The following is a 23,415-nucleotide window of genomic DNA, read 5'->3' on the forward strand; positions in this document are numbered from 1 at the left end:
CAAGTCGACAAAACAAAAGCTTTTGTTGAAGATAGATTTTGTCGAATGTCTACTTTTATTGAGAACTTACGAAGAAAGGTGTCGTCGCATAGATCTGGAATGCAGGCTTTTCAAGGGCGTATGCGGATGCGGATAGCTTTTTTTACGATATTCTAAAAAATGTCATTTTTTTTAATTTTCAATTCCCCAAAACAACGTCAAAACTAAATTAAAAAATATTGAAGAACGATAGTAGGACTTACGATTGAAATCGCGATCGCCACCATATCGTGGAGGTGGTCCACGATCGCGATCTCGATCAGATCCGGTCGATTCCGAAGGTGATCCAAGACGGGCTACGTCGAACTTTTCCCCGGCGTCCATCGCAAAGACCTTCTCCATCTCCTCGTCGAGTTCTGGTCCTGTTTCCGCAGCATGCCCGTCAATCTAATATGGCAAATAAAGTTGTAAATTAATATTTGTCAAGGAAGAAATTTGCGAATTTGTTTTAGGGAAAAGAATAAATATGTAGACGCAGTTTTCCATTAAAAGTTGTTAAGATCACAAATGACCCATCGTGTGTATAGAGTGTACATCTTTTGTAATTAAAAAAATTTTTATACTTTTCTTTATTTTCAACTAATTCTCATTTGTATTTATATATCGCGGAAATATTTCACGAATTATTAAAAAAAGATTTTAACCCTAGAACGACATATCAGCCCTTAATAAACGATGGTTTTTGGCACCTTTGTGTTAAATGTTGTCTGTAATGTTATAACAAACATTTTCCTAATAAATTGGAAGTTTTTTAACACAATAGCAATGATAAAATGCATTGCTTAAAATGTAAATGCAATATATCATCAATTTATAATCATTCATGCATATTAAAAAAACATCATTTTCAGGTTACTAAATAATTAAATTTTTTTGGTTGCCGACATTTGAACTATTTTTTCTTTTGTAGTTTGGAAAGTCAACTTTAAGATATTGAAACATATTTTTCCTTTAAACATTTTTGTTTCAGAGTTTTACATTTTTGTACGAAAAAGTGCATTTTTCTCATTTTGTTAACTATATTTATAACAACTTTAGTTATAACAATTTATATGTAATTTGTTATAAATATACAACTTTACAAATACTTTCTAAAGATGTCAAAATAGGATACCTACGCAAAAATCGCTTAATAATTTTTATATATTTAAAAATGATGAAAATTAATCCAGAACACGAAAGATTCAAGATGTAGTAAGGATGTCAAAAATTCGGGTGTGTACTAAGGGTTAAGAATTATCCCTATATATCCTCTCTTGTTTATGTAATGATTTTCCACACGAAGCGAGATCCAGCTCACCTCTTCCCCTGTCGAGGGGCGTACGACTTTCTTTCTACGCGAAGCGAGTTCTGGGCAGGGGGGAAATGAGGTGGACCTCGCTTCGCGTGGAAAGTCGTATGACCCTCGGCAAGAGGGAGGTGGGGTGGAATTCGCTTTGTCTAGAAAGTTATTAGCCCCACAAATAAGAGGCGCAAGATAATATTTAATACTGTATACACTAGAAATAAGACAATATTTCTTAAATTCTTTTATTAATAACTTTTTAACGAACAATGAGCGAAAGCTAAAACCTGTTGGAGGTTACTCAGGGTCATGATCTTGACGACATATGTCAAGGTCATCGGCGCTGACTCCCTCCATCTGAATATTTACCCCCATGAGCCCATCCAACGTACCAACTGGTTATGGTGGAATTGTTGGAGATTGACCACTGGAAATCTACGTAGCGTAATATGCGATGAAATATAATTTATATTTATTCCACGCTGAAGATGGCTAAAAGTTAGCCGAAACGTACATTATATGAAATATAATCGTGATATGTGAAATATAATTGATTAGATTTGTAAGATCTGTTAATTATTTAAGCGCAATACTTACGGCGTCGATTCCTAATTGCCCATTTGAACTTTTTATTTAAGTATTTTGTGTACTAAATATAAAGAAGGCAAATAGTATTTACCATTTACATTAACATTTATTTGAAATAAGATACTTATTTAACATTTCGATATATATTTCATAGTTAAACAAAATACTTCCATTTTCTATTTTCTATATTTAGTATTTTCTATTTCTTAACAATACAAAATAGCAAGTAGTAAAAGTAAAATAAAAAGCAGCACAAAATAGATTTTATAGATATACAGAGTATTCTAGATTTCACGTAATATCCTTTACTAACTTCAATTTAACCAAATAAATCTCTTGTTTCTTAATCGCTGTAAATCAATTCAATTATATTACAGAAATAACTAATAGAATATTGACAAGGAGAGAGTTATATTTATGGAAATATCGCTTCAATTTTCTTCGCGAGATTTCCGCTCCGAGAGAATTGTAAAAGATTCTTTTTAGGACATTCTAAATACGCAAAAGCTAGAAAAGTACATTAATCATCCTAGGCTATTCTACCCATGCAATTCAGGAAAAATCAATACGGACATTGATTTTTACGGAAAGCAGCCTACCTTCATAAGCCAACTGCTTTATTAGAGTTATTCTGCGAAGAAAATGCGTATTATCGAGCTGTTTTTTAGAAGATTAAGATAATGCTATTACAACTGCTGACAGAATAACGTTTAAATTATTACGCAGTATTCTTTGATTCTTCACCCTTTATGCCTTTGTACAAACAATAGCGAGTAAAAAACTTATTGACTTGTTCACATAACTGTTGCTCACATTGTTCAACAGTATGTATAATAGATTTTATACATTTTTATGATACGTTATGGTATCATATTGGAAATATTTTGAAGTGATTATATTATGACATAAAGTTGAAAATATTAATATCTATAATAAGAAAAATGATATTTTCGAAATAGATAATTGATTTTCGAAGTCGACTTTACTTTGTAATGGATGAAATTGAACAATAGTAATGCTGTAACTATCAAAACTTATGACTGATTAAAAGAAAAAAGGATTAAAAGAATTATAATAATTTCGAACATGTCTATCTTTTTTTTGCAAGTCGTATATTTATAGAATATTTTTTCTACTTTTAAAAAAAGATTACATCGTATGTAATCAATTACTATGCATCAGCACTATTTTATTATCAATCTTATTTAAAACTGGAAATCCGCCTTGAAACTCATTTACATTGAGTTTCATACGGGCTTAAAAATATGTTACTAACATATCTGTTCGAGTCAAATACACAATGCTTATTCACAATAGTCAAAGAACCATTGAATCGATCAAGAGATCCCGCACTTTGCAACACATTGTCAAAATCTTGCTTTGTATCGTGACAGATTTATAACTAAAGATTTAATGTTATTTACCCAGAAAATAAAGTGTCTAAAATCGGGTCATACGACGTTTTTTGCATCTAAAAAACGACTTAAAGCGTCTTATATCACAATTTTAGACTTTGTGTTGTTTAGGTAGTACTTTTATCTTTTCCTTAATACTGAAACGACGCGCGACGGGGTGTAGTATATCAATTGCACACGAGCCAATTGCGCACAAGCCAATCACAGCGCTAGAAGAAAAAATTAAAAAAACTTCCTACGCAGACGTCACTGTGATTGGCAGTGGGCATTTGCAACAGTGTGCAAGTGAACCATTCTTGAAACGACGTATGTATATATAGAAAAATGTGTGCTCTTTTACAATCAATAATACTTTCTTCACAATAAGTGAAAGTAAGACAAAAATAAATGAGAATAATTTTACAGCAAAGATCGTTAAGTATTTAATGTCTTGCTAATTAATTTGAAGTCTGCTTAGTTAATTCACGACTTGCGGTTTTGATAATGAATAATTAGTGCTAGTAAAAATGGAAAAATAAAATAATATTAGAGACTATAGCTTTTGTGAATTATGGGCATTTCACAATGTTTTTTAAATAACGTTTAAGGTAATAAATAAATAAAGATATATATTGCTTTATTGTATTTTGTTCACAACACACGCACGCACGCACGCACACCGCTACAAAAATATTTTATATTAAGAGAAATTTGAATATATATTTCTTCTTTTTCTCTAAAAAAATATTTGAAAAGCACCTTGGAATCTCCGATTTTAACTCTATTAAAATTCATCAATTCTGAATTTTAAAGCTCTCAATTTTCAACAAGGAAAATTTGAATCTCATAAATTTATAAAGTTTTATGGAGGGAGAGAGAGAGAGAGAGAGAGAGAGAGAGAGAGAGAGAGAGAGAAATCTATGGATTACTGCCTTCGTTAACCTGTCAGAACCCATACAGATAGCATCACAGAAATTTAAAACTTTTTTACATTATCTACTACTGAACAACGTTCACAAAGCGCAAAGGAATATTTCGAGAACTGCTGGAGAAGCACAGCAAGAAGAATACGAAGATTTCGTCTTCTTGGAAAATAGTTTATTCAGTTGTACGAATCGTGAGAGCAAAGAAAATTGAGGTGACCTTTCGAGGGATGGAACAGTGCTGTGTTCACCTGGTGCGTCGTTCTCAGGGAGCGTCGTAACCAGCGGAGAACTTTGCCTCGCGCTCGCTGCAGGAACGACTTCCCGGAGGAATCGGCGGTGGCCTTGGGCATGGCATCTCGGGCCGAGTGAAAACCCGGCCGGTCGATGTTGAGAGCTGGAGGAATCCGAACTGAGAATGGAGGGTGGTCTCTGCCGGACCGTAAAGAGCGAAAGAGGAGAAAGCTGGTGGGGTACATACGACAGTTCATGGAAGGGATGGATCGATATCATCCCCATATGCTCAATCGGGGAGTAATCCCTCCATTCTTCTTTTTTCTCCCTCTTCTCTATTCCTTCTTCGTTCATTTGATTTATCAGAATTTCCAATTCAAGATATATATACTTTCAATTTCCCTTCGCGTAAACTAATTAACGTACTCATATATGGTATGTACTTAAGCATACCGTTGCTGACGATTAAATCTTGCATGTATAAAAAGATTGCCATCGATTTTACAATTTCCCCAATACTTTGTTAATAGGGATATTATTTTCTACATTCTATAATTTAATTAATAGTATGAGAATTTACTAGAAAATTGCAGCTAACAAATTAATACCCCGTCTGACAAATTCTGCAATGGTATACGAAAAAGCTTTCTATTTTCATCTTCCTTAAAAAAAGAAGAAAGTTATTATACCTATCCATCTCTCAGCGCATCGTGAATCAAATGTGCTACAAAAAGACTGCGCAGATGATTGACAAATGCTAGCAGGCGCAACAAGTGTCAAATCGGTCGTGAAATCTAGGACACATAAGAGCTTGAGTGGAACAGAGCAAAAAAAAAGAAAAAAATTCGAGTTAAGGAGAGGGATCTCCGCAGGTAGGAAAGTACAGTTGAATAGTAGATGATAAAAATTTTCATCCTACCAGATAAAGATTGTAAAAAAAAAAATAAATTATCAACATGGTAACTAATCGTTGTGACCACTGATCACCGGAATGACGTCTGCGGAATAGCTTGTCAAATTTCATCAGTATCAGTATTACCACTATAATCCACATTCCGGCTGAGAAATATTAGAGACAAATGAGAAAAAGCGTTTTTATCATCGACTGCATTCCCATTTCTTCACGCGACATTCACTTTTCGCTTCCTGCTTCAACCGACCTTGAACTTGAACTACAACCTCCCCAGTTTATTCCCAGTCACATATATCAGCAATGACCTTTTCTCCCAAATGCCGACACGGAAAATCGATAAAGAGCGTAATATTTATTTAACGTACGAGCCTAAAGGTTTCATTTTCTATCGATAATTGTTTCTTATCGTCGATCACTTTATCATTAACAAGATAAATACATAATTAAGGCTGAGTTGTTTTATCTTTCGGTAAACTTCAGCTCACTGTCTTATTCTCTTACTCTTTTATGCTCTTACTTACGTTTACCTCTTTATTTATCCAATAGATAAATTACCACATAGTTTATCTGAAAATGAAATAACCGGCCCTAATCTTTGATGCAAAGAAAATAAGAAGAAAAACATGCATTCGATTTTCACGTGTTTTTATCAATATTGTATCTTATCTTCAAGTCTGATAAAATTTTCAGCGCGTAGTTCAAAATGACTAAAAATATGGTATATATGTATAATGTATATACATATATAGTATATATGTATATAATTCACATTAAATTATTTAAGCATCAAAGATCTAGCTTCGACCGTTATGGATCTTTAATTTCTGTTTACAAATAATTATTTTTGCAAAAATATGAACCAAAATTATTTTTTTCCAACAGACTAACATTTCAACTACATAACAAATCAAACATGATATATAAAATAAGTTCAGTGTTTTTAAATTAATAAAAACCGAGAAGAAAAGGTGTACACTATTAAAAATTTCTGTTATAAAATCACAACAAAAGTGTCGAAAATTTTTATCCTACACAAATTTGTTGTAAAATCACAAACAAAATGTTTGATACAATACAATATTAGAATATTTTTATTGTGATTTTATAACACTTTTGCTGTGAAATCGCAATAGACTCAAATATGTATATTTTATAATAATAAGACAGATGACGTAAACTAAAAATATATTTACTAACATAAATCAAGGCTAATGAGGTGATCAGGCGCAAGATCTTGAAATAATGAAATTTACGAATATTCTGTCGATAAATGATGTCTTCTTTATTTTGAAAGTTTCAACTCTCTTTGGAGTCCTCTTCAGTAATACAGATATATAACGAAATGCTCATATATCCAAAAAGATTGTGTCACTCACAAATTGCCAGAGATGAAAAGTTGTAAATTCTAGCGATACAAGAAAACTGATTATTATATAAGAAAGTAAAACATTAAAGAGTGAAGTGACTCACCTTTGTAGATAGAGAGCTTATAATTATTTACAGAAATTGCAATTTGTATAAAATAAGACAGATATTAAAGGAAGAAAAAACAGTGTTAACGCTCCTGTTACGAAATTTTCATTTTAAGAATGCATGTGTGTTTTATTATATTATATATTTTTATAACAGTGACTTATGCTGAGTCGATTAGTGGGTTAGTCCTGAGTCTTATCGGTGAAGTTGGTCAACTTGTACGACTAAGACTACCGATTTTCTTAAGATTGTCCAAATTCGACTTTGTTTCTTCTCATTAATCGAGCTAAACGACTCGTGTACAACTTATAATTAACAACTTGTAGATGCGAAAAATCATAGTCATCTATTTAGGTTAAGACTGGTAGACTTAAGATTTCCGACTACCGACTCATTGTAGAATCAGCTTAACGGTGATTAACAGTAGATCGAAAAAATATATATATCAGGCGGCACGTGCAGAGATAGCACAAAGTTGATTCAAAAGAATTAATCTGCATGTACTGCCTAATCTATACATTTTTTTCGACCTACTGTTAATCACCGTTAATCACTATTGTAAAAATACATAATAATTTTGTAACATAATAAAACACATACCTTCTTAAAATAAAGAATTCGTAACAGGAGCGTTAACACTATTCTTTTTTTTCCTCTAATATCTGCCTTATACGCAAAAGGATGCCACATGCTGACCGGTGATTGTTGTTTTATTATTAAGCAAACTCGTGCGCAAATCGCCTTGCGAATGCCACTGACGTGCGCGTTGAAGTAAGTAGCAACTATGATAGAAGCAGCATATTTGAAACATATAACGCGAACAAACCTTTCGCGTTTTTACAACATAAATACCTTGAAATATTTTACTATCGACATAAATACCTCGAAAAAATTATTCGTAATTCCGTATGATGTTTACCGAGTAAATAAAATACATTTTAAAATATTATCATACATTTCCCGTGAAAGTCGATCACATTTCATTCACGTTCGTTTAACAGTTCGACAACGCTCCGTTTAAGTTCGTTGTGTAGCTTAATAATAATGCGTTTACGTTCGTTGTACAGCTTAAATACACTCCGTTTATATTCGACAAATTTTCTGCTCGTGCTTGCCGAAGCTCATCTACGCTCTATTTATGTTTCTTTAACGTTTAGTTGATACTTCCTTTACGTTCTGTGTTCTAATTTACGCCTCTTATGGATTTCGTTGATGTTTCTGTTACTCTTTCACTATTTACTTAGTTACTCTTTCTTACTTTAGGTTTTATTTTCACCAGGAATTAAATACAAGTTCAACCTTGAACTTAATTAGGAAATGTAGGGCGACTGATCTCGAGGGAATATGCGAGAAATAGAGATGGAGAAGACGTATGAACATTTAATGATTTGTGAATTTTTTTCCTGAAAAATTTTTCATGTATCATTATATTTTTCGGAATATCGATTTTGTAACTTTTTTCTGAAGCGGAAACAAAAAGTTTTTATGTATGTATATCTATATACATATATATATATATGTGTGTATATAAACAGTAAAAACTTTTTGTATATGTGCGCATGCGCGCGCGCGTATACACCCACACCACACACACACGCACGCACGCACGCACGCACGCACACTATATAAAAAGTTTTTGCTGTTTATGTTTCCTCCCTAAGGAAAAAGTTACATAATCGAGATATATACATATATGTATACAGATTTTAAATACTAGGACCCATATTCAGAACGCGCTCACAACGATGTTAGCATGTTGACATGCTATACTTCACGTTACGCATATTATAGAAATTAACGTTTTGAATACGGATCTAGGACTTTAAATCAACGATCACTTTGCAGTAACAACAGCAGCAACTGCATAATCCGTATCCATATATATAGATCTTTTTTTCTTATCCCATCAATCACAATATCGCAAGTGGCAGTTTTAATGATTGTTAGCCAAAAACAAATTCTGGTGTAAACGTGCCATAAGATGCTTTGACGAGTTACACTTATCTACATAGTTTAGTTCAAAATTATTCCCTTTATAAAAGAAATCTATAAATGAGACTCGATACAATTGTTGCGTAATCAACTGAATGACCTGCCGCATCGGTCGAAAAGAAATAGATGGGATCGCATCTTATGGCTACCATATGTTATTACGGAAAGTCATAGTCCCCTACCTTCGGGATTGTTGCAAACATGAGAGGAATTTCGGATATTTTACGCGCTCCAACGTAAATGGGCAACTTGTACACTGACAATGCTAGCAACGATTGAGCTATATGATTGCGAGGATACGATTGACACCGCGCTGATAATCGAATTTGCGGCTTCCGACCTTGCGTAAGCGCTTGAATGGCATGTCGGCAAATGTTAATGTTTTAATCGTCTATATGTGCAACATGAATTACGAGAGTGTTACTGTACAAGAAGTACCAAGTGAAGCAAATCTATTTCTTTCGTTAACCCATTTTTTAATTGCAGTTAATATCTAAAAAAAAAAGAAAAGATAGAAAATAGAGCACACATCGAATCAAATTTCAGCGTATCGTCCAATTTGCGTTTCTATTAGGCGACTTCCTGCTCTGTAGGAGCAAAAAGGAGGCGACACTTTGCTTGTTCGATCGCTCAATCCAGGTCAGTAGGACGAAACTAATCGTGGCCTTTCACGAATCGAAAAACCAGTATCGTTCAAGAACTTGCCGAGATGTCATTAGAGACAAATTTTGATAACAAAGAAGGAATAATAGGTCTGCGATTGATAAAGATAGGATTAGGAAGCAACGCGTTACAAGAATGGCATTTAATTATTCTAATCACTAATTGACCAGTTTTCAACACGACATTTATAGTGGTTATGATGGTTATGGTTAATCGCAACATAGTTAAACATAACATTTTCTTCTTTTGAAACTCACTTATATGCACGTTTTCTGTACACATATATTGTACAAAGTAAGGATAAACGAAATGATTATTTTTGTTACTGTTACTCCAAAAAAGTAACTCTTGTTATCATTAACATTACAAATTAAAAGTATAACGTTTTCATTAGCGTTACAATTACCTTTTTTCAGTAACAAATTGGAAACGATATTATATTTTCTTATTTGTGCATAAGCGAATTTTGAAAGAAGAAAACGTTATGTTTGACTATGTTGCGATCAACTACAACCATCGTAACCACTATAAATCTCGTGTTGAATTGGTCAATTAATGTCTAGGATAATAGAATGCCATTCTATAAAAAAAGAGCTATCGAAAATCATTGAAAAAAGAACGGAAATTGTAACAACTCTTTACTTTTTGAATAATGGTAACAATAAGTTACTTTTCAAATCAGTAATGGTAACAAGTTATTTTTATAAAGTAAGTTTACCAACTCTAGATAAAGATCAAGAATTCGCGACTAATTAGATCCTAATATAGGATCTATTAACGATGATCATATTCGAAGTAATAAGTACATCTGGAATCAATTCTTCGAGCTTACATAATAACCGTATACATCGCATGGTGGTCATGTTGACGACATTCGATCGGTCTTGGTCGCTAATATGGAATTTACAACTGTCCGGCACTATAAAGAACAGCAATACGAATATATACATATATATATATATAGCAGTTTAGCGTGGCAACGTGGAAGTCACGGCAACTTTCCTTCCGATGTTCCGATCGAAGTCACGTGCCGCAGCGCCGTTTCGCGTTTCCAATTTGTGTCGTGCGATCCGCGCGCGCCACACACAGTGTCAAATGGTTGTTGACCCGTGACCGTCAACAATTAGGCCAATCAGTCCTGTTCGAGGTCGTTTTTATCTCGCTTTTACGAAACTATGTCGGAGTCGGAAGATAGCTGCGATAAAACGCAATAATTCGCACACTATTTTGCAAAGCGGGTCTCTGTTCCTTTGTACATACAATGCGCAACATTTCGCATGTAAGTGCAATATGGATCATTGTAACTTATTCGAAAATTACTGCTTACATCCGATTTGAACAATAACACAGTAGAAAACGCGATTAAATTTGTTTAGTTAGTCTTGTCACCATGTTTTATGCTAGAATATAATAAAACCCATACACAGCACCTCCATGGTGAAATTAAACAAGTAACTCATTCCGGCAGATGTACAGTAAGTTAAAAATAGTAAGGGGATCAACCAATCAAGTTTTGAGCTTATTTGTAGAAATTCATATGTCTCGTTCACACTGCAAATGAGTTCAATTTCTGATTGGTCGAGATCTCAGATCACGAGACGGGAACTCCGCCATTATGTGCAATAAGTCACCTTGGACATTCTAAAGACATTCAGAAGACGTATTTACATTCTAGGGACATTATCAGAATATCCCTCGAATAAAGTGTGTTGTATGAGAAGTGAATGCATCACCTCAAAATGCCGATGAAATGATTCCTATTAAATTAATCCCTTTCAGAGATAAATAAATTCCAATATATTTCAAAATTAGGTGCTCTAAAAAACTACAAAGATGCACCGAAATATATTACAGTATATTTATCAAATATTATGAAAATCAATTATTTCTCTTAGTCTGATCTATATAAAAGATAACTTATATTAAAATATTAGACTCCGCTTTATTTTTAGTGACCAAATACTCCTCTGTTAATGTAATATTAAAATATTAAATCGCCCAATTAGGTGTTCGTTTGGTTTAGTAGAAATTTGAACGAGAATATCTATAGCGCGACCAGCTAACAAGAGTGAAGTCGCGTTAAAAAATTAAATGAGTCTACGTTTTTAGACTTGAAATATTCGATTTTTAATATACTATATTAAGGTACTAAATCGCAGAATTAGGTGCTCGTTCGGTTGAGCAATGACATTAGGAACTTGATCTTGAACGTCGATCTTTCAATTTAAGTTTCTGCTAAATCGAACGATCATCTAATTTTGCGATTTGATATCTTAATAGTATATTAAAAATATAATATTTCAAGTCTAAAAACATAGGCGAACTTAATTTTTTAACACGACTTTACTCTTCTAAACTGATCGCGCTGTCGACGTTTTTGTGTGAATTTCTGCTAAATCGAACGAATACCTAATTCGGCGCGATTTAATATTTTAATATTAGATACATTAACAGAGGAGTATTTTGTTACCGAAGACAACGCGGAGTTTAATATTCTAATATACTGTTATCAGATTGGAGAGATGGTTGAATTTAATAATTTAATAAATACTATAATATTATATATTTAGGTGTATCTTTGTAGTTCATTAGAGCACCTATAATTAGCACTTACATAATTATGATGAACTTGTTTTTTCAATTTATGTATTAGACATTCGTTTTTTATATGGAGATGATCAGCTTAACATTAAATCAGCCCCCTCCCCCATTATATATCTAATTTTCTGCTAAACGCCTTGACTTATGATTTGCCTAACAGCACATTGAGATACTAAGAATAATCTGAGAGTATCGCAAAAATATAATTGCGATAATTTCAGAACAATCTCAAACGTACTGCGATTGATGTGGTACGTTCTGCGAATGATCTAATGTCCGTGGTACCATTTTCCATAGAATTTTTCCATGAATGTCTACAGCTTCAGAGCAGTATATAAATGAAAACAGGAAGGTTACAGTCAATCTTACATCTTATACGCACACATATACGCAACCATGAGGTGGGCGCGCTCAAGTATCGCATAGGATAGGATGGGTTAGATTAGGTTATTAATTTTTTATTAATTGATTTTTATTGCAATTTTTATTACAAAAGCACGCACCGAGGTGACAGATATATGAATCGTTGCTTCCCGAACGAATACTCCACTATTATAGAGTGTACAACAACGTTGCGGATCCTCAGTGACAGGGTGACTCCCGGATATAATCTACACTAACCTGACAAGGATTATATCTAGGAATCACCCTATTTCCGTGAATCCGCAATGTTGCACACTCTGTATATCATACTGGAGTTTGGGAGGGAGGCTCAACGACTTATGCGTATATCTATGATCATCTCGGTGAGTGCTTTCCAACAATATATCACTTGCTGGGATCAGCATCTAGCAGTTGACGGGTCTTTCTTGTCAGACAATTCTTCAATACCACACGATAAATTCGCCGCATTAATCGCTCGTTTATATGAGATTATCTTCGATGATCATGCTAGTGGGAATTTACGTCACAAGAAACTCACTGTGACAGAGGGACTGTTCTCTTTGCATTTGCTTCGATGTAACAGACAAGCGAGAAAAGAATTGCGTATGCAAATGGCATAGGTATACGTACCGTTTCCATAGGCCTATTCTTTTTAGTTGAACTTTTGTACCAGTTCATCTTTCTTCCTTTTCTCTTCAGGAGGAAAAACGAAGAAGAAAGATGAATTGGTGCAAAAGTTCTACCAAACAGAATAGGCTTTGTATTCAATATAAAGTTACCAACCGTGTTCTTTTAAAAGTACATGTACTCTTTTCGAGGTCGGAAAACAGCGTACTCTTCACTTATTGTACTTTTTTTGAGAAATAAGACAAATTACAAAATTATTTAATAATTAAATTTATTATTTTACAAACAGTTTTGCTCGACTTGTACTAACACTCTGTTCGCTTTGGGCAGTATGTAATATATAAAGGTTTATTTATATATTAAAGCATGAACTCGTATCATGAAATCGTAAAAAATCCGTACACAGAGAAATGCTCATAATATTTCTTCAAATGTACGATATTGTAGAATATTCATATTTGGCACAAAGTTGGCTAACAGGTATGCGTGAAAGATGAGCGTCGAATAGGCCTCACGTGACTTAATTGAAAAAATGGCGCGAAAAAGATGTTCGTAAGTCATTTACGCACACACGAATGGAGTATTCAGATATGTGTGTAAGAAAGCTTGCAAGAAAATTATAACTGGCCACGTCCACTGTTTCGAGAATGTTTGAAACGATGTTTTGAAATGATTTCCAGAATATTAGACTATTGATCGCAGGCCTGGATCTGGAAGAAAAAGCCCTGCATGTCCTGAGACAGAGAAACGGATTGTTTAAGAGAAATTCCATTTTATCTTTGCGTGATGTGGCAAAAAAGTAGGTGTAAAGTAGGTGTACAAGTTGTGATGCACCTACTATTTTTGCCACATCACGCAACGATAAATTGAGATTTTCTCTGAATAGCTAAACAATCCATTTCTCTGTCTCAGGGCATGGTAGAACGGTTTTTTCTCCCAGATACAGGCCTGCGATCTAGGGTTTGATGTTCTGAAAATTGTCTTAAGACATTTGAAACAGTGACCAATACATTCCAAAATGTTTTACTTTTTTGTTAATTTTGTATGTGTGTGTGCGCGCGCGTGCGTGCGTGTGTGTGTGTAACCAAACCAATTGTTTTAATCCATTTTTGTAGGAGGTCGAAGTACCATCCCTGTTTCTCTTCGAGTCATTAATGCAATGTCGCTACATTTTTATAAATAATGTCCTATGTAATAAATATTTCGTAACTTTGAGTCTAGAACCGATTGAATAACATTTTAATAAATGTAATTGTTAAGTTTTAAATTCAAATATTGATTATTAATCAAGTTATTACACAAAAAGTAAATGAAGTGCCATAATACCACCTTCTCTATTAACTCTAAAACTGAAGGGCTAACTTTGTATACGCGCTAAAGAATTCTAGAAAAATTATAGGTTTTTTTCAGCGCTTTTATAAAGATGCAAACAGACTAAAATTTTTTGATAAATCTTACAAACATGATTTTTCAGAAAATCCCTCGAAAATATCAAAATATGTGAAATTTATTTATGTTAAAATGTTTATTTATATTAAAATGAAATTTATATTAATATGTACCCTTTTAAAAATAAGATTTTATTATTATCTTATTATTCCTTAAATTATAAGGAATTTTCTATATGAATTATCAGTAAGTTTAGATACTAGATATGTAGCGACTTGGTGAGTAAAAAAGGATAAAGGAAGAATAGCGCTGGCGTGGTTTATAGCAATCGGCACCGATCAGCCGATGATAACAGTTTTTCGAATGCTTGTCAGCGCGTTACAATTTGTACAGTTTCAGTTTACTTACCAAAATTTTTTCTTATTTTGGCCGAAACCAAAGTCAAATCGAAATTCTGTTTTTTCACCGAAACAAATCGAAATCGAAACCGAAATTTCGATCGGACTCTAATTGTAAGTGATGTATTCATCGCAGTAGTCTAAGAGTATATCAATCCCGATATGGAATATCGTTTATCGACGTATCGCTATTAAATCATCCGATACACCGTTATAGATACACTGGGGCATATCTATACAAGCCGAGACGGTTTTCTTTTGATTTATTTTCGGGGTGGTTTTCACGTTTATGCTATATATTAATTGTTCGTCAATTACTCACCGATATTCGTTTACCAAAACTAAGAAAAGAAAGCTTTCTTCTGGATCCATCGGTGTTCTCCATTCTTCACTAAGCGCGGTTGATGGTACAGCTGAAGGCTATATCTTTTTCCTAGGTGCCCGGCCGATCCTGAGTCGCGACGGCGATGTCCACATGTGAAGTAATCGTTGTGATGGCAGCTCCGTTCTGTTGACTGCTGAAATACTACCATCGTCACGATTATGATTAGTACAACAAAACAGACTTTAACACTGGTAAATTGATTTGGAAGATTACAAGATATAAACTGTAGATTTCATTTAATAAAGAAAGACGTTTGTGCGACTGCTTGAGAAAGTAAAAAATAAAATCATTTAAGAATTATGAGAATTATTTACTAATGATAAGTTACTTAAATATGATTGTGTATGTAATGTGGACGGATTCAACGGGAGACCTTTCGGTAGAGAAACGAAGGATTTTCAACTGAACAAAAACAAGAAGCGATCTCGCAAGCACTCGCGTTCACGGACTAACGATTACGGAGTCTTGAGCGGCACAGTCGCGACTGGAGTTAAGAATAAAATATACTCCATCGCGAGTAACTGATGACTATCGGTAGTTCCAATTCCAATCTTTATATTCATAAATACCTTAGATATTGTGACGATGTCATCTAAGTATTAATACTTTTGCATAATTTAAATATCGGTGTTTTGATTTGAGTTGTTTGGAATCATATATGATACTTGTTAAGAATATGTTTGCACGAATCGACGTTTCCTCTTAAAAACCATATTTCAAAACTATCGTACCTTCGATAAACAATTCCGTACATATCCGTAAACTCACCTAGTTATTTACAAATTATAATTAATTACTTATTAATATATCACAATGCGTTGAAAATTTACACTTCGAAGTGCAGTCAATGGATCTTCCTACTTGTCTTACGCGTTGCAATGTGATGATGTAACCGATACGCTCGACACTTTTCCCTCCGTTTCTTGACACGCACGTATCGGCAATCAACATAATTCAGTCTGTCGCGTCAGTTGACACGTAATTTTCATCTTTGTTTTACCGCAATTATGTAACGATGATTACATCAGCATTCAGTTAAATTAAAAATTGTTCTTTTCGCGCACATCCCTGGTTGAAATAAATTGCTGAAATCGTTGAAATAAACTGTGAACTCAAAGAAATGAGAAATGGAGATGACTGAAATATTGTTGATTCTAAAAAAAAAATCTCTAAAAAAGAAAAAATATATGCCGTTTTCTTCACTATAATACAGTTAACCATTTTAGTCACTTTCAATCTATCTTATAAGTCTTACATTATGAAATACTTGGATAATTACATTTATTTCGTACTGTTGTGTTTGTTTTTATTTCTGTTTTTTATTAAAAGGAATGTAATATTCGATACCTTTATTATGCACGGCGTATATTTTTTCTCTTATAGAGGTTCTTTTTAGGGATTTCACTGCTTTTTGTAAATTTTTAAAAATACATATAATAACATAGAATTTAAATCTTCTAAAAATAAAGAGATAATGATAATAATAATAATAATAATTTGTATTTGATGATATATTTTTTAGGTTATTAATAATATATAAAAATAAAAAATTAAAATTAATTGCCTCCCTCGCTTCCATCCTTTCACTCTTTTTTTCCATCTCTTGTACTCTCTCGCCTTCTTCTGCCCTCTCTTGCCTATACTTTCTCTTGCCTTTTCTCATTTTTCCCTTGCCCTTACTTTCTCTCTTTTACACTCTCATGTTCCCACAACCCCCGCCCTCTCTCTCTCTCTCTCTTTCTCTGTTTATCTCATGTACATTGATAATTATTACAAATGTATGTGTATTAATATTTACTTATATCGCTAATTTTAATGTAATATTAATTGAATAAAGACATTGTGAAAGGCAGCAAATCGCTTTACATGTCACACGTACGACTGTGAAAAAATCTGAAAATCTGAAATGGTCCCTTTTCGGGGCTCGATCTCCAAATCTCGATGTCGGCTGCATCAATTTTATTCGGACTAGTCGCAATCGAAAGATACCGATGACATTATATAATAAAAGTGTGTTTAGATTTTTATTGCAGTTTTAGTTTCTGAGTAAGTTAGTTTTATTCTAAATTTTGTTGATGTCAAAACTCCAGATAAAGACATACTTATACGCAATGACGTTCACACGTCAAGCGGTCAAGCAGCTTGTTTTGTATTTTTATGCACTTGGCATCGCGACGCTATCGCGTATAATTTCGCTTTCCTACCAAAATGCGCGCCAAATTGATTTTTCATTTTTGAAACGTTGTTACTGACAACTCTACTGAAAAAAATCACGTCACAAACGAAATCATGTAATTAAAATACAAAAATCATACGTAACGGATTGTTTTCCAAATCAGTACGTAATTTTTTCACATTACATAATCTGAAAAGTCACACGTAATGTTTTTTTTTTCTATTCCCATCATTTAATTATTTAAAATTCGATGACATAAAATATGATAGATAAAAAATTATTTCTAATATCATGTAATTTTTCAAATTACGTGTTTTAAAAAATCACGTATTGATTTGGAACAATTAGTTTGTGATAATATGATTTACTTATATTTTAATTACATGATTCTAGCTTGAAGGTATTGAACGTTGCTTTTAAATGATATAATTGAACTAAATTTGGCAACGAAATGTGTGCATATATCTGACATGTAAAGTCATACTTAAGCATATTATACATAATACTGTATGATTAACAAACTTATACTAAAAGTAGTTATGTCACATAAATATTTACTAAGTTATTTCAATAAAACAAAATGGTATTCTATAACCGTATTTTTCCTCTACACATGTATACTATATGCAACGTTATACATTATCGTCCATTGTGACTTAGAGATTAGAAATCTTTTTTTACATTAAAATATTAAATCATTTAAAATTATTTTTTAATTCATCAGTATTTACTAGTTATGCGTTATGTATTTTTTTCAAACATGAGAAAATATTAGGTTATAGAGAGTTGACACATTACGATACACTGGCAATACCTTTCGTTTTATTTTCGCGTCTCCATATGGAATTCTTAGATATTCCTTATACTTCTCGTGTCTCATAACATGATCCTAGGAACTTGACGACCGGCTTTATTGTTGAACAACAGACTGCAAAGACATGCGGTATGTGCGAATATATATAGATATATGGATATCTAAAGATTGTTTCACAATGACGATACTATTCTCTATTTCATATTAACTAAAAATAATTGCGTTATAAGGATGTCCCATTTTAAATAATGCATTAAGATTTCTCGAAAATTATGATAGAAACGGAGAAATGTTTCAAACAAAAATTGTGTGATTCGGAGGGGGACATAAGAAGGTACCATTGATTTGACCTTGGGTGGCGTCGCCAAGGCCAGATCAAGATCATGTCGATTTTTTTTAAATGGAACCCCTTATTTTTCATTACATTTTCTTGTAGCTCACCTTGAGAGCTTTTCAAAACACCATAACAAAATATTTTTTCGTTAAGTATTTTTCGAGTTATAAGGATTATTTCTCTTTTCATTTTTGCACTAAAAATTCATTTCTATGTAAAAATGAAAATAAGAGGTACAACCTCCATTGGCCTTAATCTTGACAAATGTTATCCAGGACATGATCCTGAACAACATTCAAGAAATTTTAGCCGTCGGTCGGACAACTTGCGTAATGCTAATGCCGGCTGTACTGTAACTTTCGAGCCTTATAACTCGAAAAATACTTAACGAAAAAATATTTTGTTATGGTGTTTTGAAAAGCTCTCAAGGTGAGCTACAAGAAAATGTAATGAAAAATAAGGGGTTCCATTTAAAAAAAATCGACATGATCTTGATCTGGCCTTGGCGACGCCACCCAAGGTCAAATCAATAGTACCTTCTTATGTCCCCCTCCGAACCATACAACTTTTGTTTGAAATATTTTTCCGTATCTACCATAATTTTCGAGAAATCTTAATGCATTATTTAAAATGGGACACCCTGTATATAAATTTAGGCAATATTTTTGCGTGTATTATAACTTTTTTGTTATTTTATATTTGTTTCTAGTTATACTTAATTGTATTCATTAGTTATTATTTCTTATGGCACAAACGCATTATTTATTTGATCTGGATATCTTGATTTATCTAAACGTTCACCTTTGTATTAAACGTCTTTAAAAGATATCCTGTTTATATTGACGGTATATCCAGTTTCTTATACGGCTCGGCGTGAGGACACCTTAACCTCCCGTACAGCATTATAATGAGAAGATCTGGCAGAACCGGCCGGATCTCTATTTGTCGCCGTTTATATGGCTAAAAGAGCCTTTTGTAAGTGCAACATCTGTCACGATGACATACGTCAAGTCTTCTTGTTTTGCGACACTTATTTTTATACCTTTATTCTGACAGGTTTTATCCATGGATAAAATTTTCTCGTGGAAGCGCGCAATGCGAATCGTGCGAGTGATAGATTATCTTTAATAAAATATCGATTTTCGTCATTGATAATTGTTACACACAAAGTAAATTAACAATTTTTTTATACCTTGTATTTTGTACTATCCACGTGATTTAAAAACGACGGATATTCTGAACTTGCGACGTCCAAAACACAAATGCGCGACATTGCTGATGGACGCGTCTCGTTAAATTTTCAACAATGTTGAAACAGTTATTGAGCGAATGCAAGAATAATATGTCCGAAGCAATCGATCGAATTTTCCATTAGATAAGTATGAGAAGTGTTGTACCTAGTCTAAGCTCGAAAAATACAGCAACAATTTTCGCTAGAAGTTTGTCATGAATTAATTATATTATCCAATGAATATATATAGATAGATATATTATTTATATCAACTTATATAATTTTAAGATGATAATGCAAGAAAGACTTTTATAAATTAGAAGTTAATTTTTTCTTAATCGAACAATTGATGTTACGTCGCATTATATTTTCATCGAACACAGATACAATTTAGTACAGTATAGTACAATAGATCGAGTATGCGAACATTTGACATAGTGAAAAAAAAAACAAATAATTAAATGCATGTAACGTTTTACACAAACATTAAACATTTACGACCGAGTTCAGATTATTAAATTATTCGAATATACAGGGTGTTTCCAAATTAAATGGCAAAACTTCGGGAGCGTGTAGAGGAGTAAAAAACTAAGAAAAAAAGTCCTATAGACATATGCTCGTTTTTGCTCCGTTTCAGAGAAATCGAAAAAAAATGTTTACATTTCTTGCCATATCTAGCACCGACATATTTGATTTTTTATGGACTGAAATAGATATGAATCCACACACAATATTATTGTAGATATAAATTTTGAGAGATATCAGCAGTGTCGAGAGCCATTGTAGTTATATGTTATAAATATACAGAGTTAGGCAAAAGTACCAGAACCTCTGAAATCAATAGAAAATATACGTTTTACAGAAAAATATTTAAGATAAAAGTTGCAGGGTTTAAAAAGATTTTTTATTAATCTTATCAGTTTAACCTTGGGTGGCGTCGCTAAGATTCGGTCAAATGGATTTTTAAAAATAAAAACTCATACATTTTTAGTTTTTTTTTTTTCGATAACTTTTCAAAACATTCTAACGAAATATTTTTTCATTAACTACTTTTTGAGTTACAAAGAATGAAAGTTACCGTACCGCCAGTATTGGCATTATCTATGGTGGTTAAGGGGATGTTGGAGTGATCAAATTATCACATTACAGTCCTATAAAAATCTTCGAATTGACTGAACGGAATAAAAAATCCTTTTACAGGATTAAAGTAGACGCAAAATTGGGAGGTGGTGCAGTGGATTTTATACTAAAATCGAAAGAATGTTAACAAATTTATTAACTTTTTTTCGATTTTAGTACAAGGCTGCACCACCTCCTAATTTTGCGTCTACTTTAATCCTATAAAAGGATTTTTTATTCCGTTCAATCAATTCGAAGATTTTTATACGACTGTAATATGATAATTTGGTTACTCCAGCATTCCCTTAAAACTTTCAAATGTTATTCAAAGTTATGACCTTGATAACATTTGTCAAAATTATAGTCTTTTAAGGATGTTACTATTATTTTCATTTTTAGTGTACAAATAAAACAAAGGGGAACAACCTCCAAAAACCTTGACTTTGACATACGATGTCAAGATCATGACTCTGAACAACATTTGAAAAGTTTCAACCATCAGTTGTAAACTACAGATACTGCTAATACTGGAGGTACCATAACTTTCAAATCTTATAACTCAAAAAATATAATAGTTAATGGAAAAATATTTTATTAGTGTTTTAAAAAGCTCTCGAGATAAATTACAAGAATATGCAATGAAAAATGGGAGTCCATTTTAAAAAATCGATTTGACCTCGACTTCACATTGGCGACGCTATCCAAGGTCAAACTGATAAGATTAATAAAAAAATCTTTTAAATCCTACAACTTTTATCTGAAAACTTATATTTTTTGAGATATTTAGGGGTTCTGGTACTTTTGTTCCATCCTGTATACAAGTGTTGCACATTTAATAACATGCCAACATTTGTGATACACCTCAATTAGACATCACTTGTAAATATATTAAAAGATAGTATTGATTTTCTGTCCACAATAATAATGTCTACTAGTTATGTTTCTGGAAGAATTATCTTTTGCTGTAAAAAACTTCCTTATCTAATCTATATTTTGTAATATATATTCTATCAAATTAAAAATTAAAACTTAAGTACTATCTTTATTATTTACTTAACTCTAAAGATATGTAACATTTATATAAAAGATTTGATATCAATAATTAGCGCCGAATTAAATCCTACACTTTTTCTTCCAATCAACATAGTAATAGTTATTTAATTCTCTTTCAAAATATTACCAATGACAAAATATTATATGATAAATTGACTGAGCCTTGCTCAATTCAAATGTTACCACAAAAAATTAAAAAAGTAACAGTATAAAATAAAAAAATTTAATTTAAATAGAAAAATTTTTTATGTAAAACACTTGGCGCTGCTAGATCGAATAAAGAAAACAATAAAAACAATTAGAAAATAATAATGAATTTAATTTGAATGTTCAATTGAATGAAACTAAAATTTTTTTCGTTTTCATAACGTATTATATTATACGATATATTTCGAGATATAGCAGCACAAGGTGTTTTACTTAAAAAAATTTTCTATTTAAATTAAATTTTTTTTATTTTATACTATTACTTCTTTAATTCTTTGTGATAACACTTGAATAAAGTAAAGTCACACAATTTTGTGATGCGATAATGTTTTAAAAGAGAATTAAACAACTACGTCGATTGGAAGAAAAAGTATAGGAAGAACGTAACAGATGTGTTTCATGCACACTTTACGGAGCGTTTGGGGAGAGTTTCGGGGAGCGTGTATGAATATTCAAAACCACAAGGAATCAATGGAAAGTCAATGAAGTGTTTAAGAAGCATTAAAACTCATCGTTCACACTTCTTTAACGCTTCGACAAGCTTTAGGGAATGTTTATATTGGCCTATAACCGTATGCCATAATCTGTATAAATTGATCAATCACCTTCGAGTATTCCTTTCTTACTGTCGAATAAGAGGAGAATACTTGACTGTGATTAGTCAATCCTTGTAGATTATGGGCATTACGGCATACAGTTACAGTCAATATAAATGCTCCCTTAAGGTTCGTCTACAATGGGCAGTAGCAGTAGTGGTAAGGCTGTAAGACATATCGAGATCAAGCTGATTTTCCGATGTAATAGGACATAGAGATAAATCTGTAAACAACAAGAGAGTAGAACGTAGGAAATCGATTTTAACCATTCATTTACGGACTTACTTTAGCTCTATTATACTGGAACATCAGCTTACTCCCGACGTGTCTAACTTGTATTATCTTGAAAGGACATATCCCATTTTTCCATCCGTATAAAAATTCACGTAATCAATGTTAACAAGAAACGTAACCCATACAGCGCAAAATTTGCAGCAATATCGCTCTAAAATCTCTGCAATATTACTGCAATATTACTGCAATATTACTGCAATGTTGCTGCAATTTTTGTGCAATTTTGTGCTGTAGGGGAAGAAACGTTTTTGCTCGCGAAGATCTTTTATTTAATGATATTTCTTTATTTCTTTCCTGATGCGA

General features: G+C 32.7%; 1 protein-coding gene across 8 annotated transcripts in view; it reads right to left on the reverse strand.

The window, feature by feature from the left end:
* The window catches only part of Ae2 (anion exchange protein Ae2), a 43,064-nt gene that overhangs the window by 19,420 nt on the left and 229 nt on the right, over positions 1-23,415 (reverse strand). For 3 of the 8 annotated variants that reach the window (XM_018459531.1, XM_018459527.1, XM_018459526.1), the window contains exons 1-3: positions 4,481-4,625; positions 243-426; positions 71-152 (exon numbers count right to left, since the gene is read on the reverse strand). In XM_018459531.1, coding sequence (XP_018315033.1) covers positions 71-152; positions 243-426; positions 4,481-4,582 — 368 coding nt within the window. In that variant the 5' untranslated portion in view covers positions 4,583-4,625. Of the gene's footprint in view, positions 1-70; positions 153-242; positions 427-4,480; positions 4,626-9,023; positions 9,078-15,225; positions 15,422-16,056; positions 16,263-18,278; positions 18,381-23,415 lie in introns of those variants that run through there. The other 5 variants (XM_018459533.1, XM_018459528.1, XM_018459529.1 and 2 more) reach the window with 4 other exon arrangements.

Source organism: Mycetomoellerius zeteki, unplaced genomic scaffold (genome assembly GCF_001594055.1).
Source record: "Mycetomoellerius zeteki isolate Tzet28-1 unplaced genomic scaffold, Tzet1.0 scaffold83, whole genome shotgun sequence".
Taxonomy (NCBI): Eukaryota; Metazoa; Arthropoda; class Insecta; order Hymenoptera; family Formicidae; genus Mycetomoellerius; species Mycetomoellerius zeteki.